Source organism: Pristis pectinata, chromosome 9 (assembly GCF_009764475.1).
Source record: "Pristis pectinata isolate sPriPec2 chromosome 9, sPriPec2.1.pri, whole genome shotgun sequence".
Taxonomy (NCBI): Eukaryota; Metazoa; Chordata; class Chondrichthyes; order Rhinopristiformes; family Pristidae; genus Pristis; species Pristis pectinata.
The window spans coordinates 79,298,823-79,318,942 of record NC_067413.1 but is presented as its reverse complement, the minus strand read 5'-3'; the positions used below and the strand labels follow the sequence as shown (position 1 = coordinate 79,318,942).

The 20,120-nt window shown below is 39.5% G+C and overlaps 1 protein-coding gene across 1 annotated transcript in view; it reads right to left on the bottom strand.

Moving 5' to 3' along the window:
• Window positions 1-887: 887 nt before the first annotated feature.
• LOC127574019 (centrosome and spindle pole-associated protein 1) overlaps window positions 888-20,120 on the bottom strand; it is a 109,320-nt gene continuing 90,087 nt past the window's right edge. The window contains exons 25-32 of the mRNA XM_052022613.1: window positions 19,322-19,448; window positions 17,462-17,601; window positions 15,223-15,357; window positions 10,487-10,518; window positions 8,888-8,954; window positions 8,693-8,802; window positions 5,810-5,945; window positions 888-1,645 (exon numbers count right to left, since the gene is read on the bottom strand). Of these exons, the coding sequence (XP_051878573.1) occupies window positions 1,431-1,645; window positions 5,810-5,945; window positions 8,693-8,802; window positions 8,888-8,954; window positions 10,487-10,518; window positions 15,223-15,357; window positions 17,462-17,601; window positions 19,322-19,448 (962 nt within the window). The 3' untranslated portion in view covers window positions 888-1,430. The remainder of the gene's footprint in view (window positions 1,646-5,809; window positions 5,946-8,692; window positions 8,803-8,887; window positions 8,955-10,486; window positions 10,519-15,222; window positions 15,358-17,461; window positions 17,602-19,321; window positions 19,449-20,120) is intronic.

The window sequence follows — 20,120 nt, the reverse complement described above, 5'->3', positions numbered from 1 at the left end:
CTATGGCCTGCAATTTGCTCAGGCTCGTGGGATGGTGCCTTCCAGCCTTTGCTTGTTACTTCCCCAACAGTACTGGTACCAGTGCCCCAAAACAATACTCCGATCAACAAGGCCTTTCCCTGGAAATAGTATATTCTAATCCCAGTGTTACTTTGACAGCAGGTCAGGCACACCCACCCCCCAACCCCCACCAAAAGTTTTGACAACTGATATTTGTGAATTACTCATACTAATTTTAAAATCAAATACATTTAATTCAATATTTTAAATTTTTAATGGTAACTTAGTTTAAAAAAAGATATATCTCCCTCAGAGTTGTTCCTTATGTTGAAGGAGATGCAAGAGCAGAGGGCACATTTACAAATCAACAATGGCAGTGCAAATGATAAGGCAGGGAAAAAAGCAGGAATAGTTGGCTTCTTAAACGGGGCACTGAGTGAGTACAAAAATAAGTTCATGCTGAGTCTATACAAATAAAGCCTAACCAATAATTTGCGGTGGTGTTCTCAGTGTTGTGATTTTGAACTCTCGTTTAATGTTTTGACATTCTAATGAGATTCACCAGGAATATCAGAGTTCAGTTATGTGAAGAGACTGCAGAAGGTGATATTGTTCTCCTTGGAGTAGACATGTTTAAGTAGGTACATGTTAGATATATTCAAAATTACAGAGTTTCAGTTGTCCAAATAGGGAGATGCTACTTCCAGTTAAAAATGATTAGTTAGCCAGGGGTCATGGATATAAAATGAAATGCCAAAAAGAGAAATCAGAAGAAACTTCTTCAGCTAGAGGTCTATTAAATTTGTAACATCCTAGCTGGTGGTATCAGATTTCATTGTCATATTTGAAAGTTTAATTTACAGAGAATCTCACAACATGGAAAGAAACAAGTCTAAAAAGTTTTAGTAAAAATTAGCTCAGCCATAAAAATACAAGGGACATCATTAATTCTGGTTTATCATTAGGAGGAGGAAGAACACTCAAATCTGCAACTACATTAATGCCTAGGTAACCATACATTTCCTTTCAAAATACAGCTTTATTAAGTTTTTTTACACACATTCATGACAACATATTTGAATATTAACATAAGTTAATAAAAATTCAGGTATGAAAAAAAATAAAAGTTACATTCAGGTAGCAGCACAGGTTGGTGCCAGGTCTAGTATGCAAAATTTGTTTTGACCTTTTCCAGTGTAATTTTCTGAATTATTGGTCATGTGGAAATTACACCAATATGCATTTGGTGAGCAACAGCAAATGGATAAAAGATTCTTTGAGGTTGTTTTGCATTTTATTAAAGGCCACATATTGGTTAGCAGGGGAAAATCATTTGTATACAATGTCCTGAATTTTACCTAAATAACAAAGTGCAGCAATTTTTCCCACTTGAAGGCACACACATTCATTAACTAATTTTCCCAGCCAAATCAGTCATTTGCTGTAAAGTGTCTTTGACTTCTCCAGTTGAAAGCAGATGTATTGGCTGAAGGTCCTCGGTCAAGTTGTGTATGATCAGACATAAACCTCTTTAAAGTTTCTGATGTTCCTGGTCGTAGCCATACCTCAGTGGCCTCTGTTTCAACAGAGCTTGGTCTTTCCTTATCTTTTGAAATGAATTGTCTCAGAATGTCATCATCTTCCACTGTGATAGCAAAGAAAGTAAATGTCAACTAGGCTGTGTAAAACAAAAAAGAATTAATTCTAATTTTTCTCAAGTTTCATAAATTTCACTTCAAATAAAAATTCCAATTAGCTAGTACTAATTAGTGAAATGGCCAAAACAGCAAGAATACAGGACAGGATATTTGGGATGTTAAGTCGGGGTAGGACATGTACAGTAACTGGTAAAAGGAATGTTGATGAACAGAGGGACCTTGGGAATCAAGTTCTAAGTTTCCTGAAAGTGGCAACATAGGTGGAGAGGATGGTGAGGGGGCATATGGTATGCTTACCTTCATAGATCAGGGCATAGGATATAAAAGACCTCGCAGTACAACTTTACAAAACACTGGTTAGGCCGCACTTGGAGTACTGCGTACAGTTCTGGTTGTCGTACTACAGGAAGGATGTGATTGCGCTGGAGAGAGTGCAGAGGAGATTTATCAGGTGGTGCCTAAATTGAAGGACTTTAGGTAGGGAGAGAGATTGGATAGGCTGGGCTGGTTTTCCCTGGAGTAAAGGCTGAGAGGTAACTTGAAAGAAGTATCAAAAACAAGAGGGCATAACTTTTGAGTTGAGAGGAAGGAGTTTTAAAAGGATCAGAGGGGTCATTTCCCCCCCCCCCCCCCCCACCCCACACAAGGTGGTTGATATTTGGAACTGCTGCCAGAAGTGGCAGTGGAATCAGATACAATTACTATGTTTATGAGGCATTTAGACAGACACTTAAATAGGAAAGGCATAGGAGAATATAGACGTAATGTAGGCAAATTGGATTAATGGAGACAGGCAGAAAGATCAACATCGATGTGATGGGTCAAAGAGTCTGTTTCTGTGCTTTATGACTGAGCAGTGTAAAGGAGTTCTTCCTCTCAATGTTCATGATAATTCTAATGCCATAAATAATTCTAATGCCATAAATAATTCTAATTGAGCTTCAGGGATTCTGGCAACTCTAGGTCAGTTTCTGAGCCCATCCTGTTTTAATCTTTTTCAGCAGACCAGTGCAGATTGTACACAAATGAACTTGCCCTTATACCAGTCACTGCTGGTATCAATTAGATTAGGAATCATTCTACACAACTACATAATGCCATCCAGGAGAGAGAGGTCAGAGGGCCCCAATCATCCTTTTACTAGCAATAGTGTTTATCCTCAATTGTTTTATAGTTGGATCCTTTGAGTTGCTTTTTCAGAGGAAAAGTATATCCCTGATTCAAATAAAGGCATAAAATAAATAAGCAAAAGAAATACGGATCAGTTTGCTGGGTTTTCTCGTATTACATTGTTGAACAGATTTGAGAAAGGACTTTTTTCCTTCAAATTAAATTAGTACAACCTCTATCCAGAAAATTCATCTATAATGGGGACTTAACATTTCAACTCAATGATCTCCTTAGTGTTGGCACCTCCTGAGTGTAAAGGGGAGAGATGGAGCAGAGTTTGTTAGGTGTGTCCAGGAAGGATTCCTGACACAATATGTGGACAGGCCGACTAGAAGAGAGGCTGACTGGACCTGGTACTGCACAATGAGCCTGATCAGGTTTCAGATCTCCCGGTGGGAGAGCATTTTGGAGATAGTGACCATAACTCCTTGACCTTTACCATAGCCTTGGAGAGGGACAAGAGCAGATGATATGGGAAAGTATTTAACTGGGGGAGGGGGAATTATGATGCTATTAGGCAGGAACTTGGCAGCGTAAATTGGGAATAGATATTCTTGGGGAAGTGCACAGCGGAGATGTGGAGGTTGTTTAAGGAGCACTTACGTGGGTTTTTGAATAGGTTTGTCCCATTGAGGCAGGGTAAGGATAGTAGAGTGAAGGAACCGTGGTTAACAAGAGATGTAGAATATCTTGTCAAGAGGAAGAAGGAAGCTTACCTGAGGTTTAGAAAGCGTGGATCAGACAGGGCTCTGGAGAGTTACAAAGTAGCCAGGAGGGAGCTTAAGAATGGACTTAGGAGAGCTAGAATGGGGCATGAGAAGTCCTTGGCGAGTAGGATTGGGGATAACCCCAAGGTGTTCTACACGTATGTGAAGAATAGGAGGATGACTAGAGTGAGGGTAGGACTGATCAGGAATAAAAGAGGAAATGTGTGCCTGGAGTCAGAAGAGGTAGGGGAGGTCCTTAATGAATGCTTTGCTTCAGCATTCACCAGAGAGACAGAAGATGGCGTACGACAGGCTGATATGCTAGGGCATGTCGACGTGAGGAAAGAGGATGTGCTGGAACTTTTGAAAAACCTTAGGATAGATAAGTCACCAGGGCTGGATGGGATATATCCAAGGTTATTACAGGAAGCAAGGGAAGAGATTGTTGCGCCTTTGGCGATGATCTTTGCTCCTCACTGGCCACAGGAGTAGTGCCAGATGATTGGAGGGTGGCAAATGTTGTTCCTTTGTCTAAGAAAGGGAGTAGGGATAACACTGGGAAGTACAGACCAATGAGTCTTTCTTCAGTGGTGGGCAAATTTCTGGAGAACATTCTTAGAGACAGGATTTATGCGCATTTGGAGAAGCATAGGCTGATTAGGGACAAGTCAGCATGGCTTTGTGAGGGGCACGTCGTGCCTCACGAGCATGATTGAATTCTTTGAGGATGTGACAAAGCACATTGATGAAGGTAGAGCGGTAGATGTGGTGTACATAGATTTTAGTAAGGCATTTGATAAGGTTCTTCATGGAAGGCTCATTCAGAAAGTCAGGAGGCATGGGATCCAGGGAAACTTGGCTGTGTGAATTCAGAATTGGCTTGCTCATAGAAGACAGAGGGTGATGGTAGATAGAGCGTATTCTGCCTGGAGGTCGGTGACCAGTGGTGTTCCACAGGGATCCATTCTGAGACCCCTGCTCTTTGTGATTTATATAAATGACTTGGATGAGGATGTGGAAGGGTGGGTTAGTAAGTTTACTGATGATACAAAGGTTGGTGGTGTTGTAGATAGTGTAGAAGGTTGCTGTAGATTACAACAGGATATTGATAGAATGCAGACCTGGGCTGAGAAGTGAGAGATGGAGTTCAACCTGGATAAGTGTGAAGTGATACACTTCAGGAGATCGAATTTGAAGGCAGAATACAAGGTTAATGGCAGGACTCTTAGCAGTGTGGAGGAACAGAGGGATCTTGGGGTCCACATCCATAGATCCCTCAAGGTTGTTGCGCAGGTCGATAGGGTTGTTAAGAAGGCGTACAGTGTGTTAGCCTTCATTAGTCAGGGTATTGATTTCAAGACCTGCGAGGTAATGTTGCAGCTCTACAGAACTCTGGTTAGACCACACTTGGAGTATTGTGTTCAGTTCTGGTTGCCTCATTATAGGAAGGATATGGAGGCTTTGGAGAGGGTGCAGAGGAGATTTACCTGGATGCTGCCTGGATTAGAGAGCATGTCCTATGAGGATAGGTTGAGTGAGCTGGGGCTTTTCTTTTTGAAGAGGAGGATGAGAGGTGACTTGATAGAGGTGTACAAGATGATAAGAGGCATTGATCGAGTGGACAGTCAGAGACTTTTTCCCAGGGTGACAATGGCTAACACGAGGGGATATACTTTTAAGGTGATTGGAGGAAGATACAAGGGGGATGTCAGGGGTAAGTTCTTCTCACACAAGAGTGGTGGGTGCGTGGAACGCACTGCCGGCAGAGGTTGTGGGGGCAGATACATTAGGAACATTTAAGAGACTCTTAGATGGACACATGAATGATAGTGAAATGGAGGGCTATGTGGGAGGGAAGGGTTAGATAGATCTTAGAGCAGGATAAAATGTCGGGACAACATTGTGGGCCAAAGGGCCTGTACTGTGCTGTAAATGTTCTACGTTCTGTTTCTTTCTTCCTCTCTGCAGATGCTGCTCAAGTTGAGTACTGCCTGCATTTTTTTTTGAAATGTGTACTTTCTAATATATTTCTATTCACTCAGTTACAAGATATACAGAGTCTGTTAACTAATATGATCCATATTTCTGTGATTGACATTATAAAAGCACAATATCTATCAATTTGCTCAGTGTTGACCCTGCTATCGACTTTAAGGAAAATTTTCAGTAGGTTCCCTTAACAGATTTCACAAGTTACCTTTGAGTGCAATGTCAAATTTTGTATGAGAATACAAAAACTGTTTTTCACCGTTTTAAACAGATTCTGCATTTTACCTGAATGCTGAAGATCATGCAAACGTTTCATCCGCTGTTCATTTCTGGCTCTTACTTGATCCAAATTCAAACTGGACACAGAGTGCAGAGAGATGGAATCTGGCTGTGATACGGGTTTCATGGTAGGATGAATTTCCTTTCAAAAATTAAAAGAAAAAAAAATCAGGTATTTTTCATCATTGAACAGTTTCTCAATCATTACATTTTGAAAACTAATTTTCAAAACTTACAAAGCTATCAACTATAAAAGTGTAATATCTTAGCAAACAAGTAAATTGAAAGTCTTAAAACCCACTAGTCCAGAAAATCTGCCATCCAGCACCACCAAAGTCCTGCATGTACTGGATTAACTATTTCACTGTATAATAAAGTTAATCTCTCTTTGCAAAGTATCTAAATTCTTTTCATACAGTGCAAATCACCAATATATCTAACTGTTATGCCAAGGGTATGCAACGAACCCACCATCTTACAATTTGAACAAAAGGATGTGTGATATTAAGCTAATTATAATTCAGTCCAAAAAAACATCAAAGCTGTAAGCACTGTTCCCATTCTCCCACTTTCTCAGTCTCTGTCATATTTGCTCTGATCACATGACTTTCCACACAGGTCTTCATGAAATGCAGCTTTCCCTTTGCCATAGTAGGCACTGAGCTCTTGATTACATCTCATCTATTTCCTGCACCTCTATTCTTGCTCTTTCCAGGGAAGAGCAGAGTTCCTCTGTACCTCACCTTCCACTCTGCCAGCCTCTGCATTGAACTGATTATCCTCCGTAACTTTGGCCAAGAAGATTCCACAACCAGACACATCTTCCCCTCGTCTCCCAGCAATTCAAAGGGGCCATTCCCTTTGAGCCCCTGTTCTGCTCTTCCTTTCCTATGATCCAGTCCTACCATCTACTCCCTGTCCTACAGTGTTTAACCATGCAACTGCAAGATTTGCAACATCTACAGTATTCATCCACCTCTTCCCTTCCTATCATCCAGGGACCCTAACAGTTTTTCCAAGTGAAGCAGCAATTCACTTACACTTACTATGCTACATAGTGTACTGCATTCAGTGTTCATAACATGATCTCCTCTGTGTTGGAAGAGCCAGACGCATATTGGTTGATTGTTTTATGGACTATGTTCAGTTTGGAAAGGCAACCCGAAGCTTCCTGTGGCCTGTATCCCACTTCTACTCATATTTTATCAGTGGCCTTCTATACCGTTACAACAAAGCCAATGCAAATCCGTTTGTTTTTCTCTGCTATTTGCAGGTCATCACACTTCTTTATCACCCTCTCCCTGCCCCTTTAACTCATTCCCCCCAGCAGCTCTGGCCTCAACCTATTATAGGTATTCCCTTTGTCCCATCTATCCCTCCCACCAGCACCTATGAACGTTAAAACTAATCTTTTTCTCTCCTTCCTACATATGAATAAGTTCTTCAACTGAAAATGTTACTCTGTTTCTATTTCCACTGATGCTGCCTAACCTGTGGTGTTTCTAGCGTTTTCTGTTTTTGTTTCAGACTTGGAGCAATTGTCTAATCTTTTGAGAAGCTTTTTGTTCTGAGATGAATGACATACAAATTAGAGATACAAGATTGCATATGCTGAAATCTGGAGCAAAAGCACAAGCTACTGGAGGAAGAAAGCAGGCCAGGCAGTGTCTGTGGAGGTAGAGAAGCAGTCGACATTTCCGGATGAGGCCCTCTATCAGTTCCACCTTCAATTGTTGTTTGCAACAAACAAATTACCACCACTCAGCTCCCTAAGCCTGCTCTGCCATTTAGTAAGATCATGGCTGATGTGATTGCAATTTCAACTCTGCATTTCTTTCACTTCCTTGCTTATTAAGTATTTATGCCTTAAAAATGCTCAGACTTTTCCTCAAGGCAATAGAAACAGAGTTCCAAAGATACCCAAACCTCAAAAAAAAATCGTCAGTATCTGTCTTAAAATAGCAACCCAGTGTTTATAAACAGTGACCCTTAGTCCAATGTTATAGAATATCTTACACAAGAAAAATCCCCTCACTGTCCAGCTTGTCAAGAACCTCAGGATCTTGTTTTCAGTCATTATCTTTCACTCTCAAACTCCAGTCTAATCTGTCTAACCTTTCTTCATAAACAACCCACCTTTTCTAGAAATTACTGAATCTTCTCTAAACTGCTTCCAAAGGATTAACATTACTGTCTCATCAATGCCCTAAAAAGCTGAATTATAATTTCCATACCTGCATATTCAATATCACTGTTAGCTTTCCCAACTACTTGCTGTTTCTGCGTACTAGCCTTTTGCTAATTGTTAAATTCTACCAGCCAGAAAGAGACCTATTCGTTTCCTGTTAGCCAGTCAATCTTCTGTCCATACCAACATTTAACCTTCTACACCATAAGCTTTTACTTTCCACAGTAACTTGATGCAGCACCCTTTTTCTTCTGGAAATCCAAAGAACTCCAATAAATTGGTTGAAAATGATTTTCCTTTCATTAAACCATGTTGACTTTGCCCGATTATCTTAAATTTTTCTAACTGTGCTGCTGTAACATCTTTACCATAAGGAACACTTTAGAAGATATTAGTGGAGTTTAAACTAATCAGCCTGTCATTTCCTACTTACTGTTTCTTTCCCTTTTTTGAATAAAGATGTGGGATGGTCACAGAAAAACTATCTAATTAATTAATCACATGCATAGTACTGAAGTGAAGGTACTTGTGTATCTGAAAGCAATTTGCAAAAAATTACTCCAATATACTAAGAATCCCTATTTTTTCCAGTTTTAAGTCTATTTCGGTCATTTCAATCTGACCCATCTCTAATATTTTAACAGTGAATACCATAAATAATGTAAAGAAAATGAAAAATGACAAAATGATAAGTTACATACAGATTCCAAGTCCTGTCTACTTCGATTCCGGCGACGTCTCTCACGTGGAGGTAGTTCACTTGCTGTTGTCTCAACATTTACTGGATAAGGGAAGGTTTCTCCATGGCTTCCTGTTAAGAGATTACACTGAAGTCAATGGGAGGACAAAAAGTGTGCCTTTGCAAGTATTTCAGAGAATGGAAATTTAGCACATACCTAAAAAGGCACTTTCAGATTCCAGCAATGAATTTTTCGTCAGATCTTCCTGTGAATCTCTTGTCTGCTGGAGTAATTTCCACAAAATTAAAATAGGAAATATATATGTACACAAGCTAATATCACAGGTATATTAAAATGTTTCCAAGAGAACAATTGACAATATTATACTTTCTCAATACATATTATTCACATCAGCATAGTGAATCAACACGTTGTAATTTTCAGCATTTCTTCTTGGAATGGAAATCAATGGTAAAATATTTTGTTTTGCATTTGAAGTTAGAGAAACAAAGGACTGCAGATGCTGGAATCTAGATGAAAAACACTGTGATGCTGGAGGAACTCAACAGGCTAGGCAGCATCCGTGGAGAAAAGCAGGCGGTCAACGTTTCGGGTCAGGACCCTTCTTCAGGACTGAAGCTAGGAAAAGGGGAAGCCCAATATATAGGAGGGAAAAGCAGAGCAGTGACAGGTGGACAAAAGAGGGAAGGCAGGGTGGGCACAAGGTGGTGATAGGTAGATGCAGGTAACAGAGGGATAGGCAGGTGTGGGGAGGAGGGGAGAGAATATATTCATAGGGGTATGGGTCAAAGGTAAGGAGGAGAAAAGGGGGTAGAAACAAGAGGGGCTAGGAAAGGGAAGAAAGCGGTGGTGTGGGTTGTGGGGATTACTTAAAGTGGGAGAATTCAATGTTCATGCCATTAGGCTGCAAGGAACCTTGCAAGGAACCAGCCAAGGCTGTCTTGTAACCTTGCAGCCTAACAGCACGAACATTGAATTCTCCCACTTTAAGTAATCCCCACAACACTGCCCACACCCCCCCCCACCATGCCTCTTTTCTACCCCCCTCCCTTTTTCTCCTTACCTTTGACTCATCCCCCGGTGGATCTGCTCTCCCCTCCTCCCCCACACCTACCTATCACCACTTTGTGCCCACCCCACCTCCTCCCTCTTTTGTCCACCTGTCACTGCTCTGCTTTTCCCTCCTATATATTGGGCTTCCCCTTTTCCTATCTTCAGTCCTGAAGAAAGGTCCTGACCCAAAACGTTGACCACCTGCTTTTCTCCACAGATGCTGCCTGGCCTGCTGAGTTCCTCCAGCATCAGTGTTTTGCATTTGAAGTTGTTTTGTCTTTTTAACAACATTTATAATTTTACCAGAAAGAACATGGAAATCTTCCTCCTTAACTTGAAAGTACAAGTGAATTCAGTTTTGTTTTTATGTAAAATTTAATAATGCATGGTTGGATGTTGCCAATTATAAATCCTTGTCCTTGTGGGATAAGTGTGCAGTGAGATGATAAAACTGGAAAGTGAAAGATTTAGAATATTAAATTATATTAGACATAATCCACTAAATAGTTGCAAACATGCATCTTTGTTAATCCACTTCCCGAATGGAAAAAAATCAACTCATCCCGATTGTTAATAAGAGCACAGGATATTTATTTGAAGAATTTCAATTTAAATGAACAAATTTTGAACAACACTGAAGCAAGAAGAATAGGCTGTATATAGATTTTACTTTGCTAGTAATTATCAGAATGTAGAATTATGACTACAGAATGAAAGTATTTACGGTATGATGTTACTTACCAATTCAATATTGCGTGAATTCATATTGGAAACTAGAAAAAGTGGGGAAAAGCAATAAATTGAGAAACACCAATTTTTAAAAGAAAAGGATTACTAAGTACAACTTTTGGGGGATTAATCTGCATTGACTATTGTTGAATGAACTTGTGCTGGTTTTAGTATCCATTCTCCTTTGACATACGAGTGTTTGCTGAGATGTCACTGCCACAGCCCCAATCAGACACTTTTAAACAAAAATCTAGAAACTGACATTGGTAGGTTACTAAATATTATGTCCCTTTTTCTTTGAAGTTCAATTTTCACATGAAAATGCAATTTGTTTTAATAATGGGACTAGGTCCAATGATTAACACAAGTTAATACATTCTTAAAGAAGTGACGATTCACAAACTTCCTACTTCTATTTCCCAAATGTGAAGGATATAATCCTGATTCTCATTCGTTAGAAAAGGGGACAAAGGTGCCACTACTTAACACAGAAAAAAATTAACCATCTGTAATCTGTTTACAAATTGGTGTTGTAGAAACATAACACTGAGAAATTAATTGACCGAAAAGGTTAAAAGAATGTCCTGGCATCACAAAGAATACCTAACAACATTTGTGCAGAAAGAAACATTTGATTAACACTTCTGTTAAAATACCTTCAACCCAAAACATAACCCAAGGTATCCCTTTTCCAAAAGGAACTATCAGATCTGCTGAGTTTTTCCAGCATTTCTGATTTTATTGTATCACACAGCTTGTTAAGAGTATAATTTTGGCCATGACAGTACAAGGCCTGGTAGTGAGTTTCAAGACAATGAACATTCGCAATGCAGATGCTGTCCCAGGATGTCAGCAAGGTTAATTTAAACATACAATCACCAGCTTGATGTCCATGACCTTTTATTTCCTCCACCAGGCATAATTTTAAACAAATACACTTTTCTGAACTGTCACAGTGTTTTTTTTCTGTTTTAAAAGGTGAGAATATGATACTAGGAAGCTATTGGGATCTATAATTAGAGACAAAATGACTGAGCACTTAAAAGAAATTGTAGGTGGTATTCAATAAAGTTATTTCAATTTTTGAGAAGTTAGTAGAAAGGAAAATGTCTACAGATGTATTTTATTACTACTCCCAAAAGGCATTAAAACCTGCTGGAAACTTTTCGTTAAAATTAAAACCATGAAAGATTAATTAGGTGACTGCCTCTACAATATGACAAATAACACTACACCTGAGACCACAGTAAACTATCTGCTCTTCAATCTACCTGCAGACTGAACGCACATTGGTTTTCAATGCTTCTCCTCCATTATCCAGCCTAGATAATATATGCTTTCTTGCTTCTACAGTATCACCTCTGGAGCTGCCCCCAAGCATATTGGCTCTCCCAACTTCTCAGTTAGAGCTGCTTCCTAGCGCACAGGGTTGGGGTTAATATATTGGCTAATAGAAAGTAGAGATTTGGGATAAATGAGTTATTTTTCGACTGGCACTTGTGTCTGGTAGGATGCCAGAGAGATCAATTTGGGGCTTCAACTATTTATAATCTACATTAATGACTCTGAAACCAGCAAAGATCCTTGAAGGTGGTGACACAGGTGGACATCGTTGCTAGGAAGGCACGTGGGATACAGGCAGGCGGGGAATTGAACATAGAAGCAGGGAGCTTAAGCTTTAACTTTATAAAACATTGGTCAGACCTCAGCCAGAGTACTGTGTGCAGTTATGGTCACCAAGGTATAGGAGGATATAAATAGGACTGGAGAGGGTGCAGAGGAGGTCCACCAGAATGGAGCAGTTCAGTTATGAGGATATTGCCTGGGATGGAACAGTTCAGTTATGAGAAGGGACTAGAGAATCTAGGTCGTTTCTCCCTGGAGCAGATGTTGGGGGGTGGGGAGGGGGGGGACATGACTAACATTTTTAAAATTATGAGGGATATAGATAAGGTAGACCACAACAAACTTTTCCCTATATCAGAGGTAGATAAAACTTGAGGACATACAGTAGCTTTATGGTAAGGGGGAAAGGTACATAGAACAGTACAGCATGGGACAGGCCATTCAGCCCACAATGCTGTGCTGATCTTGATGCCACTTTATACTAAACGTCTTCCTCCTGTGTATCATCCATATCCCTGAGTCTATCTAAAAGCCTGTTAACTCCACCAAACTGCCTGCTTCCACAACTACTCTTGGTAACCCATTCCAGGCACCTACCACTCTCTGTGTAAAAAAAAAAATTTGCCTCTCACATCACCTTTAAATTCCTCCCCCCACCCCACCCCCCCCCCCCCCCCCCCCCACCAACCTTAAAAGCATGTCCTCTGGTATTTGACATTTCTACCCTGGGGGAAAAGATTCTGTCTACCCTTTCTATGCCTGTCATAATTTTAAAAACCTCCATCAGGTCTTCCCTCAGCCTCCGACGCTCTAGGGAGAACAACCCAAGTTTGTCCAACCTTTCCTTATAGCTCATAGCCTCTAATCCAGGCAGCATCCTGGTAAACCTCTTCTGCACCCTTTCCACAGTCTCCGCATCCTTCCTATAATGGGGTGACCAGAACTGCACACAGTCAGACACAAGTGTGGTCTGACTAAAGTTTTATATAGCTGCAGCATGACTTCCTTACTCTTATACTCAACACCCCTACCAATGAACACAAGCATGCGATACGCCTTCTTTACCTCCTTAGCCAGTTGCATAGCCACTTTCAGTGAACTATGGCCCTGGACCCTAAGATACCTCTGTACCTCAATGCTTTTAAGGGACCTACCATTAACTGTATACTTTCTCCTTTCATTTGACCTCCCAAAGTGTAACACTTGCCCAGATTAAACTCCATCTGCCACTTCTCTGCCCATAGCTGTAACTGATCTATATCTCGCTGTGTTCTTTGATACTCCTTTACACCGTCGACAATTCCAGAAATCTTAGTGTCATCTGTCAATTTGCTAATCCACCCATTTACATTTTAATCCAAATCATTGATATATATCACAAACAACAGAGGTCCCAGCACCGATCCTTGTGGAACACCACTGGTCATAGACCTCCAGCCTGAATAATAACCTTCCACCCCTACTTTCTGTCTTCTATGGGCAAGCCAGTTCCAAATCCAAACTTGCAATTCACCCTGGATCCCATGCATTTTTATCTTCTGAATCAACCTACTATGAGGGACCTTATCAAATGCCTTAAAGTCTATGTAGATAACGTCCACTGCCTTACCCTCATCAAGCACCTTTGTCACCTCCTCAGAAAACTCAATCAAGTTTTGTAAGGCATGACCTGTCCCTAAGCAGGCCATGCCCTTCCAAATGCACACAAATCCTATCCCCCAGTATCCTCTCTAATCGCTACCCTACCACTGATGTGAGGCTCACTGGATTATCCCTATTTCTCTTCCTGAACAAAGGCACAACATTTGCTACTTTCTAGTCCTCTGGGACCTTGCCTGTTGCTAGTGAGGACACAAAGATCCTTGACAAAGCCCCAGCAATCTCTTCACTTGCTTCTTTCAATATTCTGGGATATATGCCATCAGGCATTATTATGTTACATAATATATACAATATACATAATAATGTTATATTGGAGACTGGAAAAGGTTCACTAGGTTGATTCCTGAGAAGAAGCAGTTGACGTGTGAAGCAAGTCTGAGACTATAGTCATTATTGGAGGTTAGTAGAATAAGAGATGATCTTTCTGAAATACAAGACAGGATGATTGGCGAGATGGATGGTGAGAGGATTGTTTCACTAATGTGGTTATCTAGAACTAGACAAATAATTTTAGAATAAGAGATCAGCCATTTAAAATGGAGACAAGGAGGAATTTCTTCTGAGGGTTGTGAATCTGGAATTCTGTCCCAGAGAGGTATGGAGACTGAGTCATTGAATAAATTCAAGGCAGAGACTGACAAATATTTGAAATACAACAATGACAAGGGATATGGGGAAATAGCAGGAAAGTGGTGATGAGACCAGGACCAGATCAGCCATAATCTCATTGAATGGCTGATTGACCCTATTCTTCTTCCTGTTTCTTATGTTCTTACCAGAATCCAAAATAAAACATTAAGCTTTACTGAATGTTAGTCTCTCTTTTAAGCTAATTTTGAACACAAATGTACACAATACAATCTAAGACTCCCATTTAATCATTAAGCACTTAACCAGACCTACTCAAAAGCTCATGTCAGTAATATCCTTTTCCTAAATCAATTGTTTATCTTTCAACTTGGTTCCATGAGTTCACCCACTAGATCTGTCAAGTGTTACAAAACATCCCCAAAATTGAAATACAGTTTCTTTTTTAAAAGGTGCTTAAGGGCTGTCTTAATTATTGGCATTAAATTGGCTATTCAGAGTGCCAACTAATTAAGAACACAATGAATTTTTATTTGCATATCAGCCAAGACTTCTTTTGCTGCAACCAGAAATCTGATTTTGCAAGTAATAAAAAGAATGATTTCACTTCCAAGATTAGTTTCTCATTTGTAAAGCAAGTATTCACCTCAAAATGAATTTTAAAAAATGCTCATGAGTTCCACAAGAACTGTCTCACTACCATGAGACAGTTACGTCAGACATTGGAAAGGAAATCTAATTAGTGCAATGGGAAGGAGGTTAAATTTTCTTCATTCTGAGTTTAGCTTGAAAGAAAGGCCAGAAAGTTAATGGAGACGGGCACTGCTACATATGAAAAAGTGTTAATATTAGTTGAATTTTCTATCACTGACCTGCTTCTTTCCTTTTAATGATGTCCAGTTTCTTCTTCTGCTCTCTCAATAAGGCCTCCTGTTGAATCTCCAGTGTATTACTATCATTTGGAGGGTCTGGATACATCTGTCTTACTTGAGCACGTGTTGCTGAATCTGAATAGTAGGGAGTTACAAAAAGAACATTCCAGTTACAAGTTCTAAAGGCTACAATAGATTTAAAAAAGTCATTTTCCTTTAACAGGCACATAATCTCTAGATTAAAGATTTTTCTGCGTTGTGAGGAGAATTTTTAACTAATTATAAGATGTGGTTTCAATGGCAAAAATCAGGATTGAGTGCCTATCCTCAATTACCTTTGGGAAGATGGTAGAAAGTGGTTTATTTGAAATACTGCAAATCTTATAGTATACAATCATAGTGCACCACAACACATTCCCAAATCAGGATAACGTCATACAGCATGTTAACAGGCCATTTGGCCTACCACGTCCATACCAACCAATGGGCACCCATCCATATTAATCCCATCTTTCAGCACTTGGCCCATATCCCTTGATGCCTAGATGATTCAAGTGTTCCTCTGCTGTCAACGACGCTGATTCCATCACTCTTTCAGGTAGCTATTTTCAGGTACTCACCATTCACTGGGTGAAAATCCCTTCTAAATCTCTTACCCCGTACCCTAAAAATCCATGGTCCTCTAGCCTTACCTACCTCTGACATGGGGAAAAGTTTCCTGCACTCTATCATATCTATACCCCTCATAATTTTATATACCTCTGTCGTGTCTCCCCTTAACCTCCTCCACTCCAGAGAAAACAATCCCAGCCTCTCCAGTCTCTCCTCATAACTGAAACACTGCATCCCAGGCAACACTCTGGTAAATCTGCACCCTCTCCCACACTGTCACATCTTTCCTACAGTATGGTTACCAGAACTGCACACAGTCCTCCAACTGAGGTATGACCATTGTTTTATAAAGTTGGAGCATAACCTCCCTGCTCTTGTATTCAATGCCAGCAACCCACATGCCTTCTTAACCATGTTATCTATCTGCACTGTCACTTTCAAGGAGCACCTCACATTTATCTGGATTAAACTGCATCTGCCATTTTTAAGTCCATTTCACCAACTCATCAATAGCACCCTGTTGCTTAAGATTACACTCCACACCATTTGGATGTGGATATAGAAGGCATAATCAGCAAACTTACTGATCATGCCTCTTGTATCGACATCCAAATTACTTACAGGGTATTGTTGAAGTATATTCCAATGCACCTGATGTCCTTCTGTCTTTCTACATATTAAAAGGTTTAGGAGGTACAGTTAAAGAAACTTTGGCAAGTTACTTAGGAGATGATACATTTTCCAGTCTTAGTGCACTGATAATGAAGGATGTGAATATTTAGGCTGGTGGATGAAGTACCAATCAAGCAGACTGCTTCGTTCTGCATAATACGATGGTGCCAAGCTTCTTGAATGTTGCTAGAACTACACTCAAGCAGGCCGAACAGAAACTATTTTATTAAACTCCCAATTTGTGCCTTGTAGAAAGTGATAGGTTTTGGGAGTCAGGGGGTAAGTCGTTTGCCACAGGTTACTCAGCCTGTTTGTGTAGCCCTGATAGTTACATTTCAAAGAACTTAGGGATTGCTATTACTTTATTTTAAACTGTATTTTTAATTGTTAAATATTTTTTGGATATTTGTGAATATTTTTGACATTTTCTTCTATAGCTTCAAATAACAAGGGGCATGGCTTAACGAGCTGTCGAAGCAAAACAGTGGGCAGGGACTGCCAGTTTTAGTCAGAAAGGTAGCACACTGAGCCCTGATGATCAGCTGGGAGCTGGCTTCCTGGAGAAATATTGAGCCCGGGAACCCACTTCAGGAAAGAACGGGCTTTGAAAACAGGCCAACTGTTGAGTTTAGGTGGCATATCATTCAGTGGATTATCCAGGGCTTTCAGTTCATTTGGATAAAGCTGAAGAACATATGCACGCTATATTGTAAATATTTGACTAGGTAATGCAAGTTGCAACGATATTCACATTAATTCACAACTTCAAGTCAGACAGTTTATAATATTACATTTATGTATCTTCAATTTCAGTAGACCAGAATATGTATTAGGTCACAATAGTGAAACTTAATCTGATATCTAGCACCACCAATAAAAATATTAAATCTTCTTATGAGCAAAGTATTCAACAATGTACACCAAGACAAATTCTGACTATTATATCAGAACCCACCTCTGTATTTCAGGTCATTGAATTCTCTAATGTTTTGTAAATTAACAGAATCTGTCCCTTTTGAAGAAGGTCGGTGTACCAGGGTCTGTATACGCTGTCTGGCCAAATCGAAAACATCAACATGATTTCTCTCTCGCTTCCTATTGAGAAAAGTTTACAAGTAAGAAATATTAACTATAAAAGGTATAAGATTGGCAGGACATTTAATTCTATGTTTCATGTAACACGTTTAGCGATTCAGATACCATTATTAATCAATGGCAAAATGATAACTAAATAATGCATTTGAAAGATTCCATCATTTAGTCAAATACACAATAAATAGAAACAGAAAATCTTGGAACTACTCAAGTGATCAGGCAGCATCCATGAAGAGAGAAACAAGTAATATTCGCTAGCAATAAATTTTCATCATGTTATACTGTTTCTCTCTTCACCAATATTGCCTGGCCTACTGTGTCTGTCCAACTTGTTCTGTTTCTTATTTCACTTTCTCAGCACCTGCAGCATTTTGCCTTAGAGTAAAAATATAGAGCAGTCACTTGACAATTCCAGACTAACGGTAAACCTTATTCTGCAGAAAATTGCAGATAGGTGGCACAAAATAAATTGAATAAGGCCTAGAAAATGTCATCCAAAACATTCCTCCAAACTTCTTAACTGCATCTTTAACAGCTCACTACCCTGAGCTTGAATGGAAGAAGGCTTAAAAAAGAAATAGTCTCTTTTATATTAGGTATACATGAAAACGCTTGACAGAATTATTAAGAATGCAATATAACTACTTAAAGCAGAACTGTACACACATGTGTTTAACATAAAAAAAAAAGCAGGAAAAGGCCTTTGGCCCCCTTATGCCTGCTCCATCTTTGAATGCAATCATGCTGACCTTTAACCTCAGTGCCACTTACCTGCACTAACCTCTTATCCCTTGATTTCCTTAAAATCTAAAAATGTATCAACCTTTGCCTTAAAGATACTCAGTGGCTAAGCATCCACAGCTGGTTCTAGACACCCCAACCAGGGGTAACACCAACTTCTAATCTACCCTGTCAAGCCCCATAAGAATACTGTACATTTCAATGTGATCATATCTTTTTTTTTAAACACGAGAGAACATAGGCCAAATCTGTTTAATCTCCTCTTCTACAACAAACCCATTATCCTAGGAATTGATCTAGTGGACCTTTGCTGCACTCTGTTAATTGCAAGTCTACCTTTTTGAAGAGCAGCCAGACCTGTACATAATATTTCAGATGCACCAAGGCAGCATATAATTGGAGCAGCTCTGATACTACAATCCCCTTGCAACAAAGGCCAACATACTGTTTGCCTTCCTAATTGTTTACAAGCTCAAATTTGATTTTTCTCTGCAGTCGCCAGGATAATAAATGATGAAAACTCAATTATACTGTAATAGTTACAGTAATGCTAAAAAAGGATTCTCAATAAGATCAGATTAGTGCAATATATTGAATTGAACTGAGAACACCACAGATAGTAGATGTTGATCAATGTGGGTTTATAAGAATACCATCACTAAAAAGTAATCTGCAGGCTTTGGTTTAAGGATGACTATTCGTCATTATATTTATTATAGCTATAGATGCAGGTACTTGGACAAGGTTGGGGGTGTCATCCGTAATTTTGCAGAGGTCTTAATATTTCAGGACTGTAAACAATTCTTGAGCAGTACATATGGATACAAGAGTTCTGGGAAACTGTTGTGACCATCATGTGACTTTTAACACAGGAAAGTAGAGCAAGGGTAAGTAAGAACACTTACTGTCCTTTTTTTTCTAATGTCTTTAAGCACTGCTTTCCCAAAATTTATTTACAGAAATATAATTTTCTTCTAACCTGGTATTGCCAACTGCTCCATCCTCTTCCACGTCAGCATTTTGAAACTGGTCCTCAAGTCGACGTTCCTCACTTCGCAGCTGCCTTCTCAATGCTGAAAGTTCACTAATTATATTTCTCTTTTCTTCTGTCAATACACAGGAAGATAATGTTTGAATTACAAATAAAGATAAAAGAACCAGAAACTATGCCTCAAAATTCACTTTGCAAAATCTTTCTTAGTTCTCCAGGATGGTACCTATAGCATGTGTGTACTTATAAGGCAAAATCACATTGGTGAGGGCAGCAGAGCAAGTGCAGCAAACATCCAAGAAGAATATGCAGATTAGGCACATCATGATATCCATCAGGCCCAGGGTACAACACTGATTTCATACCTCTGCAGCCATTTTGGAGATCAACAATCCAGCAAAGATATTCTCACAATCTATAATACCACCAAAGTTCTTGTTAAATGAATCAACAAAATTATTTTAAAATGCTCTACTGCCATATTTCCCCAGTATGCCACCTCAGGCCCCTTCTGGGACAACTTACACTATTCCCTGATTATGATAATGTGGATGGATGAAGTGAAAAGATGGGAGGAGCCTCAAATGTCAGCATGGACTGACTGGCCTGAAGAGCTTATTTCTGTGTCTTTATTTCCTACACAATTTTGATTAAAATCATCATGCAAAAAGTAAATGCATTAATATTAATAATAGGCTATTTAGTCCCCTTTAGTCTGTTCTATAATTCAAATGCACTACAGTTGCTCTGTTTCTTATCATTTATCTATCTTGCAGACAACATAAGA